Consider the following 23,921-nt stretch of genomic DNA (forward strand, 5'->3'; position numbering starts at 1 on the left):
GATTACCATTATTTTTATAACCGTGTGGCAGTTGGAGAGCTACTGGTGTTTGGTAAAATGCTCAGTTCTTTTCCTCAGCCATGTCTGTCTTTTGATTTTTGTAGTCAGCAGAATTGGAACACTTGATTTTTTTTTTTGCAACATGCCCATTTCAGAAGGTTAATAAATTCTCAGATCAGCAGTAGGATAGTTAAAACTTTGAGAAACAAGTTACAAAGTGTTGTATACAAAATTACTGCATCTTAGGAATCTTTCACTGAAAACTTGCATCCGGATGGTTTCGTGTTAACTGGATACTCACTAAGTTCTAGTGTTGGCTGCTACTGAATTGTCTCCCTAAATTGAGGGAAGATCCTCAAAATGGACCATCTTGCTGTACTCTGGCCCTTATTCTTGTTCTCGGTGAGGTGCCTTGGTAGGTATGTGATGTGGGAGGTATGGAGCTGGGCCTGTGGTTTCCTGTCAGCAAGGTCGGGGGGTTAATTTTATCGCTGCACGTGTAACGCAGCGGTCGCAGGCCTGTGGTCTTTTGCACATTGGCTTGAGTAATTCCTTCTGTGTGGCCTTGCCCTCAGTGAAATCGCAGTGCACGGGAGGCTTGGCAGTGTGGCTCAGGCAAGCGTTTCTCAGATGTGTGAGGTGCAGAGGTGGTGAGGGCCGGGACAGGCTTCTCTTCAGCCCTGGCTCGTGCCCTCAGCTGTGCACGGCGCACACTGGTCATTGTTAGCTGTCAGCTGGGTCCTGCCTGGGTACATCTTTGTTTTTACACACAACAAACAAAAAGGAATGCACAGGCATTCTTCAAAACTAGACAATGCTATGTACCTTTGCTCTGTTTTCATAGGTTGCTGAGAGAGCTATGATCAGACACCCTGAGCTGATGAAGTACTTCCTTCTGAGAGTCTTCTCAAAGAAATACCTGCTAGGACCAAGCCAGTCTGTGTAGACCTTGGAAAGCTGTTCTCAAAGAATCTTTTTTTTAAGCTTGGATTGCAGCGCATTTCTACAGTGTCTTTTTTTCTTAGCAGTACCTTTGTTTTCTGATTTATCTGTAGTTACTCTCTGAAGATGAACATGCAGTTGAGATGATGAAAAACTTTGCATCAAAGAGGTGTCAATAACTTGTTCTTTTTTACCTTGAAGGGATATAATCAAAATTCTTCAAGGCTGGCAGGGCTCACAGTTTTTATAAACAGTCAGTGATTACCTCCTTAATAAACTTATTAGTCTGCATAAGATACTTCTGCCAGTATATGTACTTCTAACTTTAAATATTTATTTTAAAGTAGGTTGCAAAAGCCCAGCATTATTCTGAGTGTTGTGTCAAGTTAGACTTCTTACAGTTTCCATTTTAACAGTGGACGAGGAGATAAATGCAGTGATGACTTAATCTTACCCTGTGTTAGTTGTGTCCTGTCCTTCTGCCCCATTTGTCACCCCCATGTCTCTGTTTTTATAGGCAGAAGCTGTGCTTGCCTATAAGCACTTTTTGTGTGCCCCAGCTTCTTACCTGTTGGAAGCCCATCCAGTTCTGAACCTGCTTGTATGCAGAGGCTCTTGCTAAGCTGGTGATGCTCATCTTCCTCTCTTCGTCATCAGCTCTGCCCTGACTAGTAGACAAAATTCAGAGCAAGGGAGCAGAAAAAAGCCTTCTGTCAGTGCCAAACTGTGACAAACTCTTCCCTGTCCTTCAGAGTAGGGAATGAAGCTCTTGAGTCCAATTTCCGAAATGCGCCTTGTGGCAGTTTCATAAACACTGTCTTTAGGGTAAAGCTTTGCAGTTGTTTAACCTCATTTAAGTGCAGGTGGCTCCTTTAAAAGGATGCTTTCTCCTTCTGCCCACCACCACAATCGTTTTCTGTGTGGGAGTAGCAGAATCTCCAATAGTCTGTGCTTCTCTGAGTGAGACTGCATGCCTGTCTGCTCTGATTAAACTGACCTTGCCAGAAAACAAACACAAAAATTAGTTGCTCAGCAATGAGCTAATAAACTGCATGAGTGATCAAATGACACAAAGGCTGTGGCAGAAATTAATGGGGTTGCTCCCTTTGGTGTCAGCCTATGATCTAGTGGGCTTCAGGCTTGGCTGGACTCCTCTGGGATTGGGATGGGAGCACAGCAGGGGAGAAAGGAGAACCCAGTGGGTGACCTAGAAGGAAGAAGTTCACATCAGCTATAGCCTTTGTCACGACATGCTAACCCTTCTGCAGGCTGTCTGCCATGGCTTGAACTGGTGGCTCCTCCAGTCCATGAATGCTGCTGGAGATGCTCTCTGCTGGCAAAGTCTTCATGCAAGGTTTTTTTGTGCAGCTCTTCTGGTGGTATAACCAGTGTCTCACTTTTATTGTCTCCCACACAAGTATCCTGAGGAAGAATGAGTTTTATTTTCCTGTTTAGGAGTTAAAATTCTCAATTTACAGACAAATTAATTTAACAAAGTTTGTTAATTTTAGGTTTCACAATGAGAGACAGAGGTCTCACGATGACAGACAGAAGAAGTGTGTATGGTGGCTCTCTGTTAGCAGAAGAGATGTTAGGGTAAGTGGGGAGTTAAGGATAAAGTACAACTCCCTCAGATACTCAGTGGAAACAATTACTGCCTTTTGTTCCTTGACACAATGGGGTGCAACCTGGATAAGTACATGTGTGTGGTTTGGGATTTTTTTTTTGTGTACCGGTCCACCCGCAATTTTCCAGTGGTGGTCAAGTCAAGGGCCCCAGTTTGAGCTGTCTTGGACATGGAGCAGCAGCTCCCCCTTCTCCATCCTTCTGTGGAGGGTCACTGGTGCTGCTGAAGAGCTGGTCCCCAGGTGCTTGAGGGATTAAGGTCTGCAACTCTGCAGGAGCTGAGCAGCTCATTTTGGGAATGTCTGCCAAATATGTGTGAAGTACTGTTTGAGGAAGGTACAGAAGAGAGCCCTACAGCCCCAAGCCATCATGTTCTGGGTCTTCTCTCTTCCCCCAGCCCTTTTGTTTCAAGCTGCCAAGCTGAAGGTTTTGAAGACAAGTCACTTTTGCTGTGCAGTCCTGATTTGTCTCCCTGGGAGCTTCATGTTGTGAGCTGAATGACACGTTACTCCCTTTTGGGGGAAAAAAAGATAGATTTTAGCATAATGCATATTCATGAAGCTGCATTATGGTTGCTGTGACAACCTCGCCAGTGGTAGTCGAGATTTGTATGTTGAACTTCATCTCCAGTCCCCATATTGAACCATAGAACATGTTACACAGCTTTCCACTTTTTTCTTCCTCCCCTCCTCCTCCCAGTGGACAATATAAATTGTTTGAGTTGATGCTTAATTAATAGCTGCATCTGTTTAAGTCTGCAACAGCAAAGCACAGCTTCCTGTTGGTTTCCAAACTGTGAACTGAGTGTTGCTTCTGCTGGGAGTGTGTAACACAGAGGAAGTGATTCTGGTGGGATTTTTTTGTTCATCTCCCTTCAAATTTATAGGCGTAATAATCCTGAGTTACTAAGCATAATGTTTCTTCAAAGATAGCCTGATAACTTCATCTATTATGAAAAGAAACAACCCACCAGAGTCTATCCCCCTAGTCTATCCCTGTCTAGCCTAGTCTGTTCCTGGAGTTTTAAGGGTTCCTGACCCTGAAAGGAGCTTTTAATAGATGTTACTCAAAACCAGAAAGGAGTTTGTTCTGGATATGTTATGGCCCTGAAGCCAAGGGTGATGTAATTTGAAGACTTGACCAGACTATGACGCCGAGGCAGTGAGTATTATTTCAGGATGAACCTGTTGTGATGAGTGTGCAGAGAGCTCAGTTGGAAGATATTTTTGCGTGTTTGTTGATGTCAGAAATCGAGGGCACTTGCACAATCCTTGTAATTTTCAGAGAGTGTTTGTAAGCTGCTCTTGGCCAATCCAGCTGAATGTTTGGCCAAAATATTGCAGCCTTGGTTTCCAATGACAAGTGATGACATCCTGTACTGAGAACCTAAAATGTTGTGTTGTCCTGGATGAGCTCAGTCTCATGTTGGGGCTGTTCATGAAAGGGCTGTGTTGAGTGTGACTTGTGCCCCTTCTGTGTGCTAAATGTCTTTGTTGAGTTGAGCTCAATGCAAAGTTTTCTTGAAAGGTGCAGACTTCACCTTTACAAAACCACTCTCTGTTGTTCAAGAAGAACTGTGGATAAAGTTTGGCTTTCTTCACTGATGTGAGCCTTCTGGAGAGTAGTTTGAGAGAAGTCTGTACACACAGGGAAGAACAGTGTCCTTTTCTTTTATCCTTTGCTCTAGGATGACCCTGCTTGAGTAGGGAGGTTGGACCAGATGACCCACTGTGGTTCTTGCCACTGTGACCCATTCTGATTCTGTGAAAAGCTGAGCAGACAAGGAGCTCTAGTGCAATTGATCTTTCTCTAGTTAGTTTCTTAAATATTAATAAGTACAAAATGTTCGGAAAGTGACTTGAAATGACATTCCATTCATTAAAATGAAAAATTGGGGGGAATAATTCTGTAGCAGGAGGGAACTTTTTGCATAGAACATTACACAGAGGACTCTGAATCTGTATTAGGCTTCGATAGTCTCACTGTTCCTTCTAGTTTTAGTTAGACATGTCTAGAAAAGAATACACCAAGCTTAATTTTCAGTGTATGTGGATGGATTGAGTTTGTCTTGTGTTACTACTCTCCTGAAAACTCTCAGGGTTATTAAGGAGCATTTCAGTGTAGAAGTAATGAATACCAAATGCAGTCTTGATAGTTTCCACTTCCTCAGTTTGCACATCCCTTCCTTATGATAAAACCAAAATGTCCTGGTGTTGACAACAATGTCTGTATTTCTTCATCCACACACAGCCTGGCTTTTCTTAAGTACCAGGGCTCTTACACTGGACTTCTGCAGAAATGTATTTTGAGAATGAAAGGACAATATGAAGGAGATGGAATGTAAAGATGAGAACTAGGATTATGCTAGATTTGCAGGTCGTCTTCAGTTTCTGAAAAGCTATTTTTCTAGCAAAAGGAACATGGGTGCTTTGAAGATTACTGTACTGTGTCATAGTCTTGTAGGGCCTTTTTGACCTGGAATGAAATTCATCCATGATGTTTTAAGTGGTTTCTTTGTTTGTTTTCCCTCAGGCTTCAGACTAACACTTGCTGAGGCAATGCTGTTTGACTTTGTGTAGCAGGTTTGTGTTTTGTTAACAGCTAAGGAAAACTGACTGAACCCTCTGTTGTGAAGCAGAGCCCTTTCTCTGAAAAGTGCACATGAAGATTTAGCTGTTCACTCCCTGCTGGGTCTACCAGGCCACAGACTGTACTTGTGTAAAAACTAAATGCATCAACAGAAAACCAAAACCCATGAGCTACTTGTAGGAGACTCTGGGGTGAGTTAAGGCAGGTTTCAGACAGCAGTGGTGCATTGAGTGCTGCACTTCCCTGAGTTCCCTATGCCTCCCAAACTCTTCCACCTCCATGCAGGACTAGAAATGGGGTAGCAGTGGCATGAAGGGGTGGGAGGGTTATTCATTGGAACACATCTCATAAACAAGTCCCTGCAGATGGCAGGGATGGCTGTCAATATTCCCTGGAAGCTGGTTGTCTGCTTATTGAAGCGTCTCTATAAACGTAGGCTGAAAAATTTGTTGTAGATCTCCTTATGATTTTCATGTGGAAGTTTGGGAAAACTTGATTTTTCTGTTATTAGTATAAATTTGGAATGTGAGTGTATGTTGGTTTTGGTTTTTGGGTCTTGATATATTCATTTGAAATAAAGGTCTGGCAGTTGTTTGAGGGTTATTATATATTAGGTCAAAATAAAGGCATCTCTTCCCTGGCCCTCTCTAAAAGGAATAAAGCTTCTGGCTTGAAGAATTTGTGTTAGCTGGTAGATATTAATGGCAGTTAACAAGAAAAATATTTAAAGATTATTTTAGCTAGGAGGTTTTTTAAGCATAGAAAAAATAGACCTTTTTCACTTGGTTATTGTCACATGTATGACGGTGTTAGGAAATGCGTGTTTGGCAGTGTTTAAAATGCATGAAGTTAAAATACTTGTATTTTTATTAGAGTGTTATAGTATTTGTTACTGCACTCTGAGCTCCTCATGTGCACGGTTGCATGGTGGTTTTGATGTAGTGGGTATGGGGAGTTACTAGAAACAACCTGAAACTCACAGCTGAACCAGCTGAGCGCAGAATGGGTGTTTGGGTAGGGATGGGTCTAGGATAGGTAGTTGGGAGAAGGTGAGGGATTAATAGCTATGATGGTGAAGAAAGTGTTTTGATATTTAGTTGCTGTATTTTACAGTAAATCTAATTCTAGATCAGATTGTGCTCTTTCATTTTGCAAAAGCTTCCCCAAGCTTGTCTAAATTTGACTCGTCAGTTGGAATACAGAATCTCCAAGAATCTTTTTTCCTAGTGAAACTGCTGAAATGTCAGCATAAAAAAAAAGTTTCTGGTTGCAGGAACAGGCTGCTGACATAAAAAGCCTGTCTTAGATCCAGCATTTGGCTGGAGGCCAGATAATGAGTTTTCATAGGAGCTTGTTGGCAAGCTTACATTTCTGCTTAGGTTAATGTAATGTAACTGTAAGTAATTTGGGAACCTGGTACATGCAAAACAATTTTTAGACAAAATGATCTTATTATTTTTAAATTTCAGCTGAGAAGATACTTTTATGAACCAACTTCTTGTACTTTAAGCACTTCAGAAATGCCTTGGAGTATGGTTCTTTACTATGCCCTCTTTTAATTATTAACCTACTGAATAATTCTTTAAAAATATTGACCCTCGTGACATACCTGTCAAATCAGAATTTATGCTGACTTCATTCAGTGGAATGATTTAAAGAAAGGTTTGCATTTTTAAAAGGCTAGATGGTAACATACATAGGGATAAATAACCAGTTTTGTGAGTAAAAAAATACTGTAAATGTGTTACTGGGTAATCTGTTGACCCGGTTATTCTGTGAGCTTGGACTGAAATGCATGAACCATCCTAGGATGAGAAAGGAGCTCAGTTTCCCAAAATGATGCCCATCCCTGGCAGTTATGCCAGTGGGCCTCTTTACTGTCCTTGTGGCTTTTTTTAGTCTTCATTCGAAGGGTTGGAGATGTCTTTGTCTCAAGATGTTTTTGATGCTTCTTATTTCTTATGTGTGCAAGTGAATGTGAATTTATGCTAAAGGGAAAGAAAGCTGAATTCTGATCTTGAACCATCTGTGGAAGTGCTGGATATACCAGGCTATAAAAGATGTCCAGATCCAGCCCTGTCCTTTGAGGAGCAGTGGATAAATGTGATTTTAACAGGAGAATGCTGAGGACTCCTGTTTCTATCCAGGACAGCAATGTTCATCTGCAGTAACTGCTCCATCTCTAAGAGGGATAGAGAAGGCATGGGATGCATGCTTGTCCTCCATCGTTATGGGCTGCCAGACACTCCAGAAAAGGAATAACACTCTTCCATGCTCTATTATTTCCTGCACTGCTGTTATCATTAGCAGTGACAGCGTGGATGATGAACAGACTGCTGTGTACAGCTGCTTTGCTGTAGGTCTGGTACATGGTGTGTGAATCTGGTTGAAGGTAGATGGAGATCATTGTGATGGGAGAGAGAACAGTACAATTGCTGGTGCTTATCAGAGGTTTAAACGTCCCTCATACCATTTGTTCCTTAGTTGCTATTAATAGTAGGGCCTAGAGATATTTCTGGTTATGATAGCTGACAAGTTTCTTCATCAAATAGTCAATGAATGAGCAAGAAGTGTTTCTATTTTAAGCACAGCTCTGACAAGTAAAAGAACTTGAAAGAAAAGCTGTTCTTAGAAAATAACCTTGGTGTGAGTTACCACAAGTGTTTCTCTATAAGTGATAGATTAAACGCAGGGTTGAAACTTTAAGCATCTCTGATTAAGGAAGAATGTTTTGGGATTTTTTTTGCCAGCTGTACTGTAAGGGGTTTGTATTGGTTTAAAACTTCTGTGTTTAATTGAAAGGTGCTAATAAACTTTGGCAGAGGTGCAAACTAAGACATATTTGAAGGGAATGATCTGGTTTGAAATTGGTGTGAATAGTCAGTGCCAAAGCGTTAGGGTAAGTGGAGAATCCATAGGGAAAGTTGAATAGCTCTGTTGAAAAGTGGTTTGTCCTAGGAGGTGAGAATTGCCATAGGTACAAAGGCTGTGATAGCAAAAGGTTTTCTATTTTGCTCTTTATTTTTACTCCTGAAGTGATGTGTGTCTGAATTTACCTTTGTACTTTCAGCTCACACCAGTGTCTGGGACGATGTGCCATGAAGCTGAGCATGACTTCTAATGCAGAGGATGGTAGTGCTGACCATAGAGGACAAAAGGGTAGTACCAGGAACAAATGCCTCAAAATAGATTTTTTAAAATCCGTTTGTTAGAGCATGGCATCATCCTCCAGATGAATCTCTGTGTGCTGACATGATTGTGGCTGTTTTGTTATAAACTGACAGAGCAGGAGCTTGCTGGTGCGACAGGATCAAGGAACTAACTGTTTGGTTTGGCTTTTGTTTTATAAAGATGAAGCTTGGCACCTTTGGTAGTGAGTGTGATTCCTTGAATGGGACCAGTTTGGCAAGTCTGGATTAAATCAGAAATTAGGCAGTGCAGTGTCTTGAAAAGCTGCCATTACAATGAGTTGATGCACCTAAATTAAGCTTTCTTCTGTTGTCTTTTAAAAAGCAAAATGCTTCTCCTAGTATAATTTCAGGGGTATACAAGATTGTCAAGTTGTGGTAATTTTAAGGATTTTGGCAGTGTATTTGAGTATGATTTATGGTCTGTTTCAACTGTCTAATTTTTCATGAAATCTTCTGCATGGATCTGTCTGTGGCTTTTTTCAGTAAACCCTTGGTACTTTCTGCTTTGTAAGCCTGAGGTCGTAGGGAGATATGATAGCATCCTTACTCCTTTGTTTTAGTTTGTCTGGGAATTTAAAACTTGGTTGTGAAGCTTGGTGGATTTTCCTGTCTTTGATTAGAAGCATCACAAATTGAAGAATATTGACTTTTCAGCTAAACTTTTTTTTGTTTCAAGTAACCTGTTAGGGACTGGCTTCCTAATCTTGCTTTGGAGTGCAGGTTGTTGCTTTCTGCCTATTCTGACTTGCTTTAAAAACTGCCAGGAGAGAGGGGCCATGGTAGTCTGGGAAGAAGGTAAGTGATCAACTACTGCAAACTAAACCATGCATGTGTTACACTGTGCAAAAAACTCCTGTTAAGAAGCTAGGTGTGTTTTTCCTCCAGTGGCAGGAAGGCACTTGAAAGACTGTTGGGAGTAGTTAGTGATAGGAATGTGTGTATTTAGATTTATTGCAAGCTTTCTAAAATACTCTTGATTTCTTGATCTTGCAGAGACTCCAACCGTCATGTTAAGGTAAAGCAGAAAAGTGCAGTGCTGAACATGCTAAAGAAGTTGGACAAAATAAGGTTCAGAGGTCACAAGAGAGATGAGTTCCTTGATTTAGCAGAGTCTCCAAATGCTTCAGACACTGAATGTGGAGATGAAATCCCGGTGAAGATACCTCGAACGTCAGCTCGAGACAATGAAGAGTTGAGAGACCCTGTAAGTACTCGATTTAGGTATTGTTATATTATATTATTTAGTTTTCAGGCAGAAAAATAACAGAAATTACTAACTGTTTATCCTTATATTACAGTTGTAAAACTTGAAGATTGTGGGCTAGGAAGCAACTTTCCAGTAATAGGCCTTCATTTTGTGGAAAGATCAATTAATTTCTCAATACTAGAGTTCCCTGTTCCTACTTCTAATTTTAGGTGTTGTGAGTTGACAGGTTTGTTAACTTTGGATGTTCTTCTGATTGCTCTCTGGTTTTTATTTGTTTTGTTGAATTACTAATGAACATGTAAAAGAGAAAAGGTAACTTTTCAGCTCAGATGTGCTCAAATGACACTGTCCAGGACTCTTAAGGATAAGAGTTCTGGTTGCTTCATTAGTTAGAGGGTCACACCAGCTCCTCCTCCACTGCAGTGTTGTAACCAGTAGTGCTTCCATGCAATTAGAGCTAGTTTAAACCTGTGAAGGGGATGCTAAAATGTTTTGGTGCTTGAAAGCAGAAGCGCCAAAGAAGACCTGCCTTTTTCAAAGACGCTGCTTGAGGAAAAGTTAAATATTCGTTAAAAAAAGTAAAATAAAATCCTTCTTTAAGTGTTAAAAAATGGCTGTAGATCATGAGCTTGGAGTGCTGCAGTATTAGTTTTATATAGATTTGTCTGTATAATTGTATTGTGGAAGTGACTTGGAATTCAGACTTTATATCACCCTATGAAAACTTCCTGTGCAGTTTTTATCCCCAAAATGTAATCAGACTGTTGTCTGAAGGCTCATTTCTAGGAGCATGGAGCTTGCTCACAGGAAGCTGTAAACTAAAAGATTTTAAACTGTATATGCTTATGCATGTCCTTTGGGGTTGGCAGCTTGTATCTAGTTCTGTAGCTATTAGCTTTTTTAAATTTAAGTGGGCTTTCATGGTACTGCATACAGCCCTGCTTATAGAGAGCTTTTTTACCAGAATGTTTTTCCTATGATCATGGAACTAACAGGTGGTAATGACAGAGCATGTTTTGGTCACAAAAAGTCTGTTATATGTAAATCCTCAAGCTTCTCAGACAAGGAAGTCTGTTTAATGCTATTCCTTTGCTCTTATTCTACTGAAGACATTTGTCATTTGTTAAGATGTAAGTATTGTGCATACTGGGACTAATCTCTGATGCTGCCCTTCCAATGCAGTATTTCATGAGTTTTTCGTAGGTAAATAGTGGCTTATTTTCATTAAACTCCAGGCTTTTTTTCATGTTGGTATATATGCCTTTTGGAATTAATCAGAAATACCTGGATGGCAGAGCTAGAGGCTACAGAAAGATCTGCCTTAAACTCCAGGTACCATTTTCTGTATTTCTTCAGGGGAATAGTAGCTCCTGCGTGGTATGGAGGGTAGCTAAAGGCACAGCAAGGTAAACTTGTAGTTTTGAATAGTAATAAAGCCTTAAAAGCTGCACATCTGCAGTGATGGTCTCTGTTTTCTCAAAATGCTGAGCTTTGTGTGCTGAGAAGGGAACTTGGAGAAGCATTTGCTTTCTGGCTGATTACGTACTGCACTAGGCTGTTGTAGTCTAAGTCCTTGGGATACAGTTGAGGGCTGTGGTTTAAAATCAGGGAGAAAGAAAGTGAGGAAAGCAGAAATGGCATCAGACTTGTTTTGCCCCACTCCCGATGTTTGAGAGCTCCAAGCCCAGTGTGATGCTGGACCAGCCTAAGAGCAGTAGCTGTGTTACAGATATGAGCAAAATAAGCAAATTGGTATGAGGAAGAAGGTTTGACGTATAAGGGATAAAATTCAGATGGGAATTTTGAGATATTAACAGTTGGTCCTCACAGGCATCTGCGCACTCAGCGCTGTGGCCCATCTGTAAAATGAAGGGAGAAGAAATAATTCCCTGTGCTGCAGGGGTGCCAAGAGTAAAGAAAGTAATGCTTGTATATTTAAATGAATATTAAAGTAGTGGTATCTGAGAGTGTGGGAACAGTGAAATTCTGAATTATTTGTCTGTTTCTTATTGAGATTATATAGTTGAGTTGTGCCTGAATTGGTTTTAATTCAGTGTCTGAAACTCATAATTTAAATTGCTTGTACAGGGTGTTTTTCTTTTATAGGCTCTGTAAGCAACTTAGTATTATACTTCTATTACACTGATCATGGGAAAACCAAGCCTTATTGGTTTCTTCCTGTTTCATGCCTTTGGGAAACTGTAGAAAACACACAAAAACCAATGCAAGTCTTCTGTGTAAATGGAAGTTAGGCTACATGTCTTTTCAGGTAGATGTGAGCTGTACTGTGCTTCCAGTTCTGTTTCTTCATTGTTTCTGGGTACAGAACTCATGGTCTTGAAAGAGCAAGGTTGGTGGTTTGGAACTGAACATAGGCACCCAAGATTTGGGTCCTAGTCCCCTTATCTGCATCTTTGCTGTCAGCCATTCCCTAGACAAAGACTTAATCTGTGCCCCCTCTACTTCCCTCCCCCTGCCCCTGTCTGTGTATTAATCATTGTGGAGGCATTAAGGAAAGATCTCTGTCTATTAGAACAGCACAGTGCAGTCATATGAATGAAGAACCCTTCTGTGCTTCATGGGTTTACAGTGCTCTTAAAAATGTACTCTTCTTTAGGTGTGTATCTGAACTTGACAAATGGGTGCAAAAGCTTGATACAAATGGAGGTTGCAGAGTAAAAAGCCTTGTCATAAAAGCTTGTGATTGCAGAGCCCTGACCATCTGCCAGCAAGAGCATCATCCTCTGTTGCACTTCCAGCAGATGAAGTGAATGTTCAGTCCCAGGCCACAGATTGTGCAGTGGCACTTAGTCCCAACACTTCACATGCCTTACTGAAATCACACATGTAAAATTCATACCCTGTGAAAAGACAGAAAGGATGGCCAGATGAGGTCATTTCCTATTCTTTATCTTTAAACTGAGCTTTACCTATTCAGTTCAATAATAAACATCCTAACCTGTGTTTGGGTAAAGCACACAGCTAGCTCCTGGTCAGAGGACCCTAGAGGTGGAAGAATTTATATTTTCCTTTGAATTCTCAGTGGTTTCTGAGATTTTTTGTTCAAAAGGTGTCTTGATTTGAACTAGTTTGGATTCAGCTTGCTGCTTGCTTGTGTGGGTTTCCCCCTCTCATTTAAGTGCCCCAGCTACCAGATACGCCTTGAATAGGAGATACTTTCTGAGGTCCCTGTGGGTGTTTGGATTCCTTGATCAGATCATTGCCAAGACAGCAGTACTGCTTAACAAATTTAACTCTTTGCTAAATATGTCTTTCAATTTCTGAATGGCTTCCTAGATTTCTTCCTTTGTTCCCTCTTCAGCATAGCTGGTTGTTTGGGTTTTTTTAAGGCAAGGGTATTAGACACCCCATGCAGCACTGCTCTTTCTGCATAGTTTTGTAAAATCACTACAATTGCAAAATAGGTAGAGGGAGGAACCTGGTCCTTTCCAAATCAATTAGCATGTGATTTGTTGTGACGTGAGAAATTGAGGGAATGTTGCTTGCTCAGTAATTAAAGTCCCCTTTATTCCTTCCCCTTCCTATTTGTACAGAAGGGGAGACAAGATCCAGTTCTACATGCAGGTGTATGAATGAATGTGTTGCAGAGAGATCACATCCCCTTACAGAGCAGAGAAAGAACAAACTGTTTAAACCTGTAGAGGCTGGCACTAACCTGGCAGTGAGAATTACTAGTAAAGCTCTCTTGTATCTGGCATATTGTGCTGAAAGCGGTCTAATCTACTTACGCAAGTTCCCTGCCAGTATGCTAGGATTAAATCTGAGTTATTGTGGTACAGAAAACATTACTTTAATTGCTCTTGCAGTACACCTTGGTTTTCCTGACACATGTCAATTAAAACCTCAAATGCTGCTCTGTTGATCATCTCATTTACAGTGATTGGAAGGTATAAAGCATGATGCAGACATTACAGTTAAGAAGTTAAAGTCTCTGAACCTGGCTAGCACCAGATTTTAAAAAATGTATGTTAGAATATAGCTGTGGTTTAGAAGCATGCCAGTATGGGTATGCTTCCATGAATAGCTACCAAGGATTAACTATTCATGCAGATGCTTTCATCCTTAAGCAATGTTGTTGAGTTTTTCCTTTTCTTACAGCAGGTAATTGCAGTATTCATGGGGAGCCCTTTCATAATTTGAAGTAAGAAAATGCACATGAAGTGTCAGATGAAAAACTCAGGAGGCTAGAACTTCACGAGACAAGCTGTGTAGTTTGTTGTATTGCTGAAGACTTCCCCCCTCCTCTTTTTTCCTCAAATGAACGCAAGTTAAAAATTTCTATTTTAAACTACCCCTTCCCTGTGTTGTGTCCCAGCCACTTTCTGGGCTCTGAGGATTGACTTGAGTGAATATTTTTCCCCTGGCATTGGCATGTTGTGTCCTCACTGCTCCCCATCCTTTGTGTTTGAGAACTGCTCCTCTCCAAGGAAACTTGGAAATTAGGCCACCATTTTGTTAGATATTGCTAGAAAAAAAAATGATCCACATACATATGATGTTGTGGAAGGAAATCAGAAGCATAGAGTTGGGCAGTTGTGTTTCTGTGATACTGAAGAAGTGCTGTGCTGCAGGTGGAGAGGACAGATCCACGTTCCCTTAGCTGGGAAGTGACTGGGACCCTTCTTGTGCCTGTACAGCAGCAGTGGCAGCACAGAGAACAAAATCCCAGGGCTCGCAGGATGAAGGGGTTTTGGAGAGGGAGGGCAGAGAAGTCTTGGGCTGGGAAGTGCTGTTGTGAAAAGCCTGAACTGCAGATGGCTTGAAAAACACTTGTGGGGAGATGTGGGTTTTAGATCTGGAGCTGGATGGCGATTGGACAAGCAACCCTGAGCTCTGTTAATGGGTTACATGCAGTCTGTCATCATCATAAATTCATTTAACCCCTCTGTCTGTGTTCACCTCGGGCATTTCTCCGTCTTCCTAGGCACTGCCAGGCCTTCTTGCTTGTGGTCTTGGCTAAGTAATAACAATTGCCAGCTTTTTAAGAGGGCTCCTGTGTCAAATACTGTCAAAGCTAGAGAGGCAGAAGGAAAAGCAGAGATCTGTGGAAGCCTTCAAGGCTTTTACTGTGAGTCAGAAGCTAGAAAGGACATCTGTATAGTGCAGTGTAGGTAATTCAGCCTGAGTCCCAGCACTGTCCTACAGAGGCAGCTGAGAGGAGAAACCTTTACCCAGAAAAAACTGGAATTAATATAAGGATTTTGTTAACCTATGAATTGAGGCAGATATGCTAGCTTCAGACAAGGGGACTTCTTTGAATTCAGAGTCTGGCCGTTGACCGTCAGCAGATGCAGAGACCTTATTTCTTGTTTTCTTAGGTGTGTTGGTGTGGGGAAAAGCTTGGGTGACAAAGACATCTGCTTGAATGTTTCCCATATCACTGTCCTGGGTGTCCTCAGTTTTTCTGAGTGTTTTTAAATGGTACTCATAAAATGTTCTGGTGATGCTAATTTTGGAAATTGGGTGCACTGCCAAACTTGTGTCATATGTATCTTAATAAACCATTTTACTATTACATGTTAATTACAATAATTAATTGCTCCTAGTATTCTAGTGAGCAGCCTTATGTTTCAGCTCAGTGGATTTCTTTCTCTTCTTTTCTCCTCTCTAAGTTAGAAGGTAATTTTAACCTTTTGTAGCTAGTTTAAAGATGTGTGCCTTCTGATTTTTAACCTGTCTGTGGATGTCAGGCTGATTGGGTCCAATGCTTTAGCAGATAAACATATTTGGAAACTCTAAGAATGAGAGTGTTACCATGCTAACTGGTATCACTTTCCCTGGTTTTTTGCACCTCTTGGTCTTTCCTTCTTCCTTAGAGGCACAGTTAAGATATCCTGAGCTTTAATTATTGACTCAACAGCTCTGAAGAAGCAAAAGCAGAGCTGGTTCTCTAGGGATATTTCTGAAATAAATACATCTTTGGGTCGAATATCTTGAGTACCTTCAATGAGGATGAAAACTTGAATATGCTTAGGTACTTGGTAGCCCCTTCCATTTTCCTGTCCTCCCTCACCTGGGTGGGGACCAGCTGCTGTCTAAGAACAGGGCTGATGCCCAGAGTTCAGGCACGTTCCTTTTGAGTACAGCACCTTGCTCTTTGTCCTGTATGTGACTTTATTTATTTATCAATAAAATATTTATGCAGTGGCACTGCTTCTTCAGACAGGTCCCTGTGAAATCCTGCATGCTGGGAGCAGAGATTATCCCTATGTGCTGGATGTGGGTATACAATACAGAAAACCATGCTTTAACACCTGGGCAACAATCTGTATTTTAATAACACTTCCCTTGTGCCTGCCCATGGAGTGTGTTGTAAGGGTGCTGCTTTTCAGCTTCAGCCACACCATCCTCCTTGGTGTTCTCCAAATATCTGGCACGTGATAGCACTAAATCTTGCAGCATAAATAAATACAACACAGCTCTGTAGATAAGAGATCAACACAGAGGTTAATTTGCATCCTGTACTCATCTGAAAAGAGTCTCTGATAATCTTCTGCGGTGGCTGGAGCAGCTGCAAATGGCATCTCTCACTGCACGTCGCTGGCTAAAGGCAGGAGTGATGGGAGCTGTGGGCATGGCGAGGAGGATGCTGTGCTGCAGCTCCCGGTGTGAGGACTGCCCTGGGTCTGTCCCTCTCCGCTGTGGCGTGATTCGTGCCAGCTCCAAAATGGGAAGTAGCCCAAGGCTGCTGCTGAGCTAACAGCTTCTGCTCCTCATCAGGGCCAGCAGTGTTGACAGAGTGCTGTGTGGGTGGGTGCTGCTAGGGGACTGGAAATAGCATCTCTGCTTGGCACTGCATTGAGCAAGCCCAGGTGGGGAGTTGGTGCTAGGTAAATGCTGGGCAGAAACTGCCTACAGATTGCTAATATGCCTGTACAGACAAATTCTGAGGCTTAAACTCAGGATCTGTTCTTAAACTCAGGTTCAGTTCAAACAAGAAAACAGATGTTTAATAGGCATTTCCACAGTGTTTGATCTTGAAAGTGCAAATCAATCCCAACTGTGAAAGTACTTTGCTATCAGTAAGCTTTCTGCACATCTTTCCTAAGACATAGAAAATGTCTTAATTTAATGTCTCCTGTAGATTACTTGAATTCATATATGTATGTAATTTAAGCTGTCATGGTTAAATGCATGCAAACAGATGTTTGAAAGGAATACAGTTCCTGTATGTTTTCAGGGTTCAAACAAGGAGGGGGGAATAGTCAGAATATGTAAATAAATTCCTTTTTCTCTTGAGATAATTTTTGATATGTAGGTTTCTGTAATCTATCCCTTTGGTTTTGAGTATAAGCTGCTAGAGAAACTCCTGTAATTCTCATTGACAGATTTTTTCATCCCTGGTGGGGACTGTGCACCAGCACTGAGCAACCATTACCCAGGAGATGCCCTCATCCACCCTTTTCCCTGCTGTCTGAAAATGCCCACTTTATGAGAGAAAGAAGGCATCACCTGCCTTCTGCTCTGTTAGCTTGGGGGTTTTTCTGTGTTTACTTCATGGAGGTGGTGGTTGTCAGTGGTCTCACTAATCAAATTGCTTTTTAATTCCTGCTTTCTGCAGTATTTTCACTATTCTGCTGAGTTCATTCAAGGGGTGCTGGTAAATCTGGTGAGGCATGCAGTTTTCTGATTTCCCACTCTCCTAGCCTGCCAGGATGAGCTCCTGGACACCAACATCCTTCTGCAGTAACTGGGCTGTGGGAGTGGGGAACCCCTTCCCTGCTGAGAGACTGTCATCTTGAAAATTACATTCCATAGATGGATATTAAAATATACAATATGCGTTTCCCAGTAGCTCAGTAATTATCTAGAAAAGTATTACTTTTGCCAGCTTCACAATTTTATGTTTAAAGTGTGTAGCATTGACCATTCATTCTGTGGGAAGAGGAGAGGGGTAGTATGAATATGGCTTTTCAGTCAGCAGAAGAAGGCATTAAATGATGATGCAGTAGAGCTCAGGTGAGGTGAGGGTGGTGGTGGTGAAATACTTGTTTTCTGTAGCTTCCCAAGATTTGCAGAAGTGTGTTCTGTAAACTCACATTTGATTACTTTCATTCACTTATTTTGGTAATCTGATGCTGAAAGAGGCATGTAGAGTTGTTAATACTTGCATGTTTCTCACATGCTTGTTTCTTTATTGCCCCAGAAATCAGTTGATGTATTTAAATGACGTACCAAAAAAAAAAAATCCTTCTGAACTTTCAGTATGTTCTGGCTTTCTTATAGGCTGGTCCAGGGACCATCAACATGGCTTCAGGAGTCCAGGATTTTAACAGAACGGAGTCTGACAGACTGAATGAGATCAAAGGTCACCTGGAAATAGCCTTACTGGAAAAACACTTTTTACGTAAGTATGAAATGCTCTGTGGAGAGGAATAGTTTAGGACTTCTGAAATAATGTTTCTCTAACTGTAGGAGATGGCATCAGAATTTTGAGGTGTGCTGCTGTGCAGATAGTACGTGGGTTTATGCTTCCCTAAGAAGAACTTAAAAGCATTCCCACGGTTTCTGGGTCACCTGGGTATTTTTTTCCTCATTGCATTCCTCACAACATACTCACTGTGTGACAAAAGCTGCGTAGTTGGAGTCTTGATGTTGACATCTGCAGGTTGTCTTAGAACTAACAAAGTCAACCTTAATGTGCCTGCAATAGGTGTTTTTCTTTCTAGTAGTAATTGCTAAGAAGAGATTTATGAAGGGGAGACCAGTTCATTTTCATGGCAGCTGTTCCAACAAATAATGCGCCTTAAAAGACGTGTCTCTTAACATTATGTGTATTGTTGGTAAGTGGTGTAAGAAATTCAGAGAAGAGTGTCTGGAGATTTAAAGTGCTGCTTTTTTGGGTTTATGCTTATATATGTGTACATATGTGTGTATAGTAAGAAAAAGTTTTCGTTCGTGGCTAGAGGCAGCTGCAAGATTTTGGGGATTTTATCTCAGCAGGTCTGAACTGTTGATTTTTAAGACAGGATAGTTAAAACCAGAAAAACAGAAAACAAAATAACTTGATAGAAGTAGAGATCTCTGTAATAAACCAATGAGAATTCTTGCTCAGTTGCTTCCCAAAACGGCCATTTAAATATTTTGATTTTGAACTTCAGAGTATGAGGGTTGTTTTTATGTGTATGAGGGTTGTTTTTATGTGTTCAAAGCTTGTCAGATATTTTCTAAGGAGTGGAAATAACAAGACTATAGATTCTGTTCAATTTCTAGGCTATAATCCAATGACAAGACTTAGGTTTTTATCTTCAGCATGTTTTCAAGGATTTGTCATTAATTTTTTGTGACTTGTTTTTCACTTGGCAATGCTTCTTTGATATGTTTTCCCCCTGATGTGTGTAAGAGGGAGGCCTGATAAAGGAGACTGGGCAGGAATTTATAACAAGCTGCTGTCAGCTTCCACCGATACCTGGAAGAGGTATCATGGTTGAAATGTCAGGCAAAAACTGAAAGATCTGTTTGACTTACTTTGTTAGTTTCAGTGATTTACTTGATTTTTATTTAACTATTTGTTACAGAGTTACCATGCACTCCTTCCATCCCCAAAGATGCGTTGCTGAAGCTCCTGTTACACAACTGCTTTTTGGGCTAGGTTGGGCGCATGTGATTTCTCTGTGCAATCTAATGTGCAACAGAAACTGTAGGACTTAGCAGAACTGATTTCTGATTTGAAGTAGGATGTGCTTTTTGATGTAAAAACATGATAGCGCTCCCAGGCACTTCCATGGCTGGTGAATTCATTCTTCCTTGTAGTACATTCTTAAAGTAACTAAACAGGGCACACAGGTTTGTGAATATTGGTAGTATTCAGGTTCCTGCTGTAATTTGAAATCCTTCTGATCTGTTACTTGTAGCTGAATCATTTTTCCTTTGCACAGAGTTTTGTAGTGAACTCCAAGGTGAAGGATAAGGAGGATAAAGTTTAACCCTTTGTGTAAACTTTGAGCAGACATTTGGGGGTTCAGGCCAGTGGGGTGGTTCTGCTGGGTGGCTTCAGTCAGCCAGGGGTGTCTCCAGCTCTCACCTCTTCACCAGAGCCTGATGTTAGCTGTAGTTGAAATTACTGCATTGTCCTGACAAATTGGTTGTAACTCTGTTCATAAAAACAAGAGTAAGAATCATAAACTGGTTGAGAAATAAGTGAGATAAAGTTTATCCCTTATTTGGCCACTTTCCATTCAAAATTTTGGGATGAAATAGGTCACCATGTTTGGAGTGAAGTAGGAGTTCAGCTTTTGCATATGGCTCCTGAGTTCTTACCTTTCCTTTTTCCTTCTATTTTGAGTTAGTTTGATACTAGAAATGCTTCATTATTGTTTTCTTCCCAAAAGTGAACTAACGGTGTGCAGAAAAACATTTTTGAAATGTACAGTTTGTTCACTTCAGTTTGCCCTTGAAAGAAAGCCTTGTCATTATTTTTTTTAATCCTATTGCTGCAGTAGGTGTTTTTTAGGAAGGCTAGTTGCTCTGCAGTATTTCCATACTATTTTTAACTATGGAATCCCTTAAGGACACCTTGCTATGATTGTGGTTTTGTATAAACTCTTTGCCACGTCCACATACTCCATTTCCTCCAGCTGGGCATGCAAAAATCAAAGCAATTGCTAGTTGGTGAGGGAAGTATCTAAAGTTTCATGCATTTGCTTTTTAATGTGCTGTGGTTCTGCATGGTGTCAGCTTGATTCTGACTTTTTTTGGGTCTCTTCTATACTTTAGTTTGTATTGGTGTCATCAGCCAGGAGGTTTAAGGAGGAGAGATTTCCTCTCAGTTCTATGTCGTGTGTAATGTACACGTACAGTAAGTACACAGCTGTAGGTCAGTGTGGGTCTGTAATTTGAGGTGCCTGGCTAAAGTTTTTCTCTAAACTCCATTCATCTGTTAGTAGGCACCAGCAATGAGTGCGGTTTGGCTGAGTAGTACATTCAGTGAAGCACATCCAGACCTACCTGTAGCCTCTACAAGCTGCAGGGGAAATCCGGAGCAAGTAGGTATGGAGACAAACTGTTGTCTCTAAGGAGAAAATATCTTCATCTGAGATGCCAGATGAATGTCTTGTTTAGAAAAGAGGCAATCTAAACACCCGGAGATGTGAGGATGGGGAGGATTTGCTTAGCATGTGCAGAGCTGTAAATGCAAATCAAATGTGTCTGGAAACGCGAGGGATTTAAGCTCCAGATTGACAGGAGGGTGAGGCACGCAGAGAATGGGATCTTGGATAATGTCTTAAGCAAAGGGGAGAGATCATCTGATTCTCCCAGCTAAAGGGGCTAAAGTTGCTTTTCCTGTCTCTGTGGGAATGGTCTTAATCTCTTTGATCTAATGGCTCATTTTGAGCCTTATTGTAGGAATGCTGAAAATGTGCCTGTTGGGTTTGTGGTGTTGGTGTGGGTTCCTTCAGAAAAAGTCTTGGAACAGCTGAATGAAGAGTGCAAAGGGCTTAGTCTGCTGGAGTTTCCAGTGCATGTGGTTGGAAAAAGCTTTGTCTTGGAGCTGGGACAATCAGAATCATTTATTTCTATAGGACTTCCTGTTGTTACAACCCAGTTTTTAATACATGTGAACACTGCCTTGGGCTAGTTGAGGACTCAGTTTGGGAAGGCAACTACTGACCCAGGGCAGTTAGATTTATATGCTAATATTAGTAGTGATTTTAGTGTTTCCATTTCAAAATGTGGTTGTATCTTAACAAAATACGAAATTGTATTTGCTGCTGTTGCATTTGAAAGACAAAACAACCAACAAAACAATCTTTCTGCTTTTGCAGCTTTTTTGTTTGAGGTAAAACATTGCTTCCTGTTACTCCTGTGCTTGCTAATAGAGGGCAGTTTTAGAGATATCAGTGCTCTTGTCCTGGTGCCACAAGGTGCTTTGTAAGCACACACGCATCCTGTGGTTTACGTGCAGTATTAGCTAATTCTGATTCAAGGGCGTTCAAGCCTTTTGCAATGCGGAATTCAGCAGCTCAGGAAAGAGGAGTTGGTAGCAGCAGCTGAGAGTGAATAAACCAGGTGACTCTTAGAGAAGTGGGTTAGTCATGAACTGGTAAATCAAAGGAACCTCACATGAGGATGAGGAGTACTAGAAGGAAATGTAATCCTCTCCCACAAGGGTTTTTACATTCCACTCCATACAACAGTCTGTGGCAGGAGACTTTAAGGTCTTACCAAATCAGTGGTCTCAGTCATGATGTTTGTACCACATGACAAAAGAAGTTGGGATTATTTTGCTTTCCCATTGAAATTTCTGCTCTGGCAAAAATTTCCTGCCTTTTTGAACCATTTATGTGACTAACTCCACTGTATTTTCTCTGTCTCCCACTTTTTGATATAAATGGCCTGATGATTCTTTCTAAGAACAATCTGGAAGAATACTGACCTCATGGAAATAGAGCTCTAGAAAACTATACATGATTCTCAGGCAGAACTGGCATATTAGAAAGTGTTAAACCTCAGAGGCCAAACATGTACTGACCAGCAAAAGACCTATGCTGAAAAGTCCAGTTCTATGCAGAAATGCTAATACCTCCTCAAACAGTCCCAGTCATTCTATGCAACAAATAGACAGTGAGGCTGGGCCAGAGTCCAGTCACCAGCTGTGTCAGAATACTTTGGTTTAATTTCTCCTGATAGGAGGGTCACACCAGCTGCAGTAGCAGAGCTAGAGAAGAGCAGAAGAACAGATTCACTGCTTTGGTTTTGCTGTTTTCCTACTGACCTAGCAGCCTGTAATGTGAACCTTACCTTCAGAAATCTTGAAACAGAATCTAGAGCTGATTTGAGCTGATTTACATAGCAGGTGAAGACCCTGGCAAGAGAATAAGCAGCTGCTGTGTTTGTCTGAGAGACCCAAATACCAGCTGTGGGCCATAATAGCCATTCCTTGCTACATGGTCAACCCTTGGCCAAATGATGCTGATGCTGCACCATGGGCTCTGAAATAAAGTGTGCCAGTGGTGGTGAGTGCTGAGGGTGCAGTGCTTACCCTGGGTTTCTCACATCCTTTACTCCTTCCTCTAAACTTCCTTTCAGTGTAAAATCCTGGACTCCCTAGCACTAAAAATGTATCCCTGGGAGATTGACATGTCTCTTTTGAGATTGTAGAGATGAAGACTGGTTTGCCTATGATGACTTTTGGGAAATCTTTAATGTTTATCCTGGGCACCCAGAGATGACACTGTAAAAATATGTGAGTCCAGGCTTAGCTATAGTGCTGTCTCTTTACTAGAGCTGCTCTCATTTGCTTACTAACAAATTTTAAAGTTTTTCTAGGTCTGACTTCTGACTGGGAGACTTCTCAAAAACTACAGAAAGTTTCTTAAGAGGTATAGGAAAGTTTTTGCTTATACCCAAAGATACTTACATAGCGTGTTTGTCGAGTTCATTTCTAGCCTTCCTGGGCAAAAAACCCCAAACCCTCCAAAGCTCTGACTTAATTTTCTTGGAAGTGCTGTTGGAGGATGCAGTTGTGAGCAGTGTAGAGCATTTGTTAGGGGGTCAAGAGGCCTCAATACAGACTAATGAGCATTCAGATCTCCATTTCTCATCTCCAGGGACTCTGCTCTAACTGGTGGAAGGTTGGGCTTTTGCTCACTCTGAACTTGGCTTCCAAGAGCATGAGGTTTCTGAGACTAGGGGAGAGGGAAAGGATGTGTCTTCCATCCCACTACAGCCGCAAGCTGGAGTCCTGGGCTGATTCTTGGTCTGAGCCTGGTTGTGCAGTCTGCCCTTGTCATTGTACAAAGCATGTACTTGATGATGTAGGTGATGGTGCTGTACGTGAAGATGCCCAAATGCTGCAGGATCTCATGTTGTCATACTGCCTTTTCTTGAGACGGATGTACCACAAAAAATGCAGCACAGTGCTCAGAGGGATGTATTGTTAGAGCTGCTGTGGAGCCTTGAGCAGATCCCACCTACACACTGTGTTATGTGCGTGGGCTGTGCCTGTTTCTGCCTTTTTTTTGTGTGCCCAGCTTGGCAGAGATGGTGTGAAAACCCAGGAAGGGCAATGGTCAGCACTGTTGTGCCTCTCCCTTTTGTGTAACTGGAACAGAGATTTTAGGAGCCCCATGTGGAACCTGCATTTCCCTGCTCAGCTTAGTAACACAAAAGCCTTGGAAGAGCCTGCTGCTATTCCTAAGCCAGACGTTATTTCAACATTTGTAGACTGTTTCACTTCTGCCAAAACCACAGAGTGAAAACCATTCCTGCAATAATGACAACATTTTTGCAGCTCTGTTTATTTTAGGTGGGTTTTGCAACACTTCTGGCATTTTTATTCTCTGAAATTTCTGAAAATTCATAGAGGAGCAGTATTTTTCATTACTTTTAAGCTGACCTTTTAA

General features: G+C 41.4%; 1 protein-coding gene across 5 annotated transcripts in view; it reads left to right on the forward strand.

Annotated features, from left to right (window-relative positions):
* GRAMD4 (GRAM domain containing 4) overlaps window positions 1-23,921 on the forward strand; it is a 75,775-nt gene that overhangs the window by 14,575 nt on the left and 37,279 nt on the right. For 3 of the 5 annotated variants that reach the window (XM_041405337.1, XM_041405335.1, XM_041405340.1), the window contains 2 exons: window positions 9,342-9,552; window positions 17,803-17,923. In XM_041405337.1, coding sequence (XP_041261271.1) covers window positions 9,342-9,552; window positions 17,803-17,923 — 332 coding nt within the window. Of the gene's footprint in view, window positions 1-8,227; window positions 8,316-8,336; window positions 9,144-9,341; window positions 9,553-17,802; window positions 17,924-23,921 lie in introns of those variants that run through there. The other 2 variants (XM_041405336.1, XM_041405339.1) reach the window with 2 other exon arrangements.

The sequence above is a fragment of the Onychostruthus taczanowskii genome, unplaced genomic scaffold (genome assembly GCF_017590055.1).
Source record: "Onychostruthus taczanowskii isolate IOZ18803 unplaced genomic scaffold, ASM1759005v1 scaffold23, whole genome shotgun sequence".
Lineage (NCBI taxonomy): Eukaryota > Metazoa > Chordata > Aves > Passeriformes > Passeridae > Onychostruthus > Onychostruthus taczanowskii.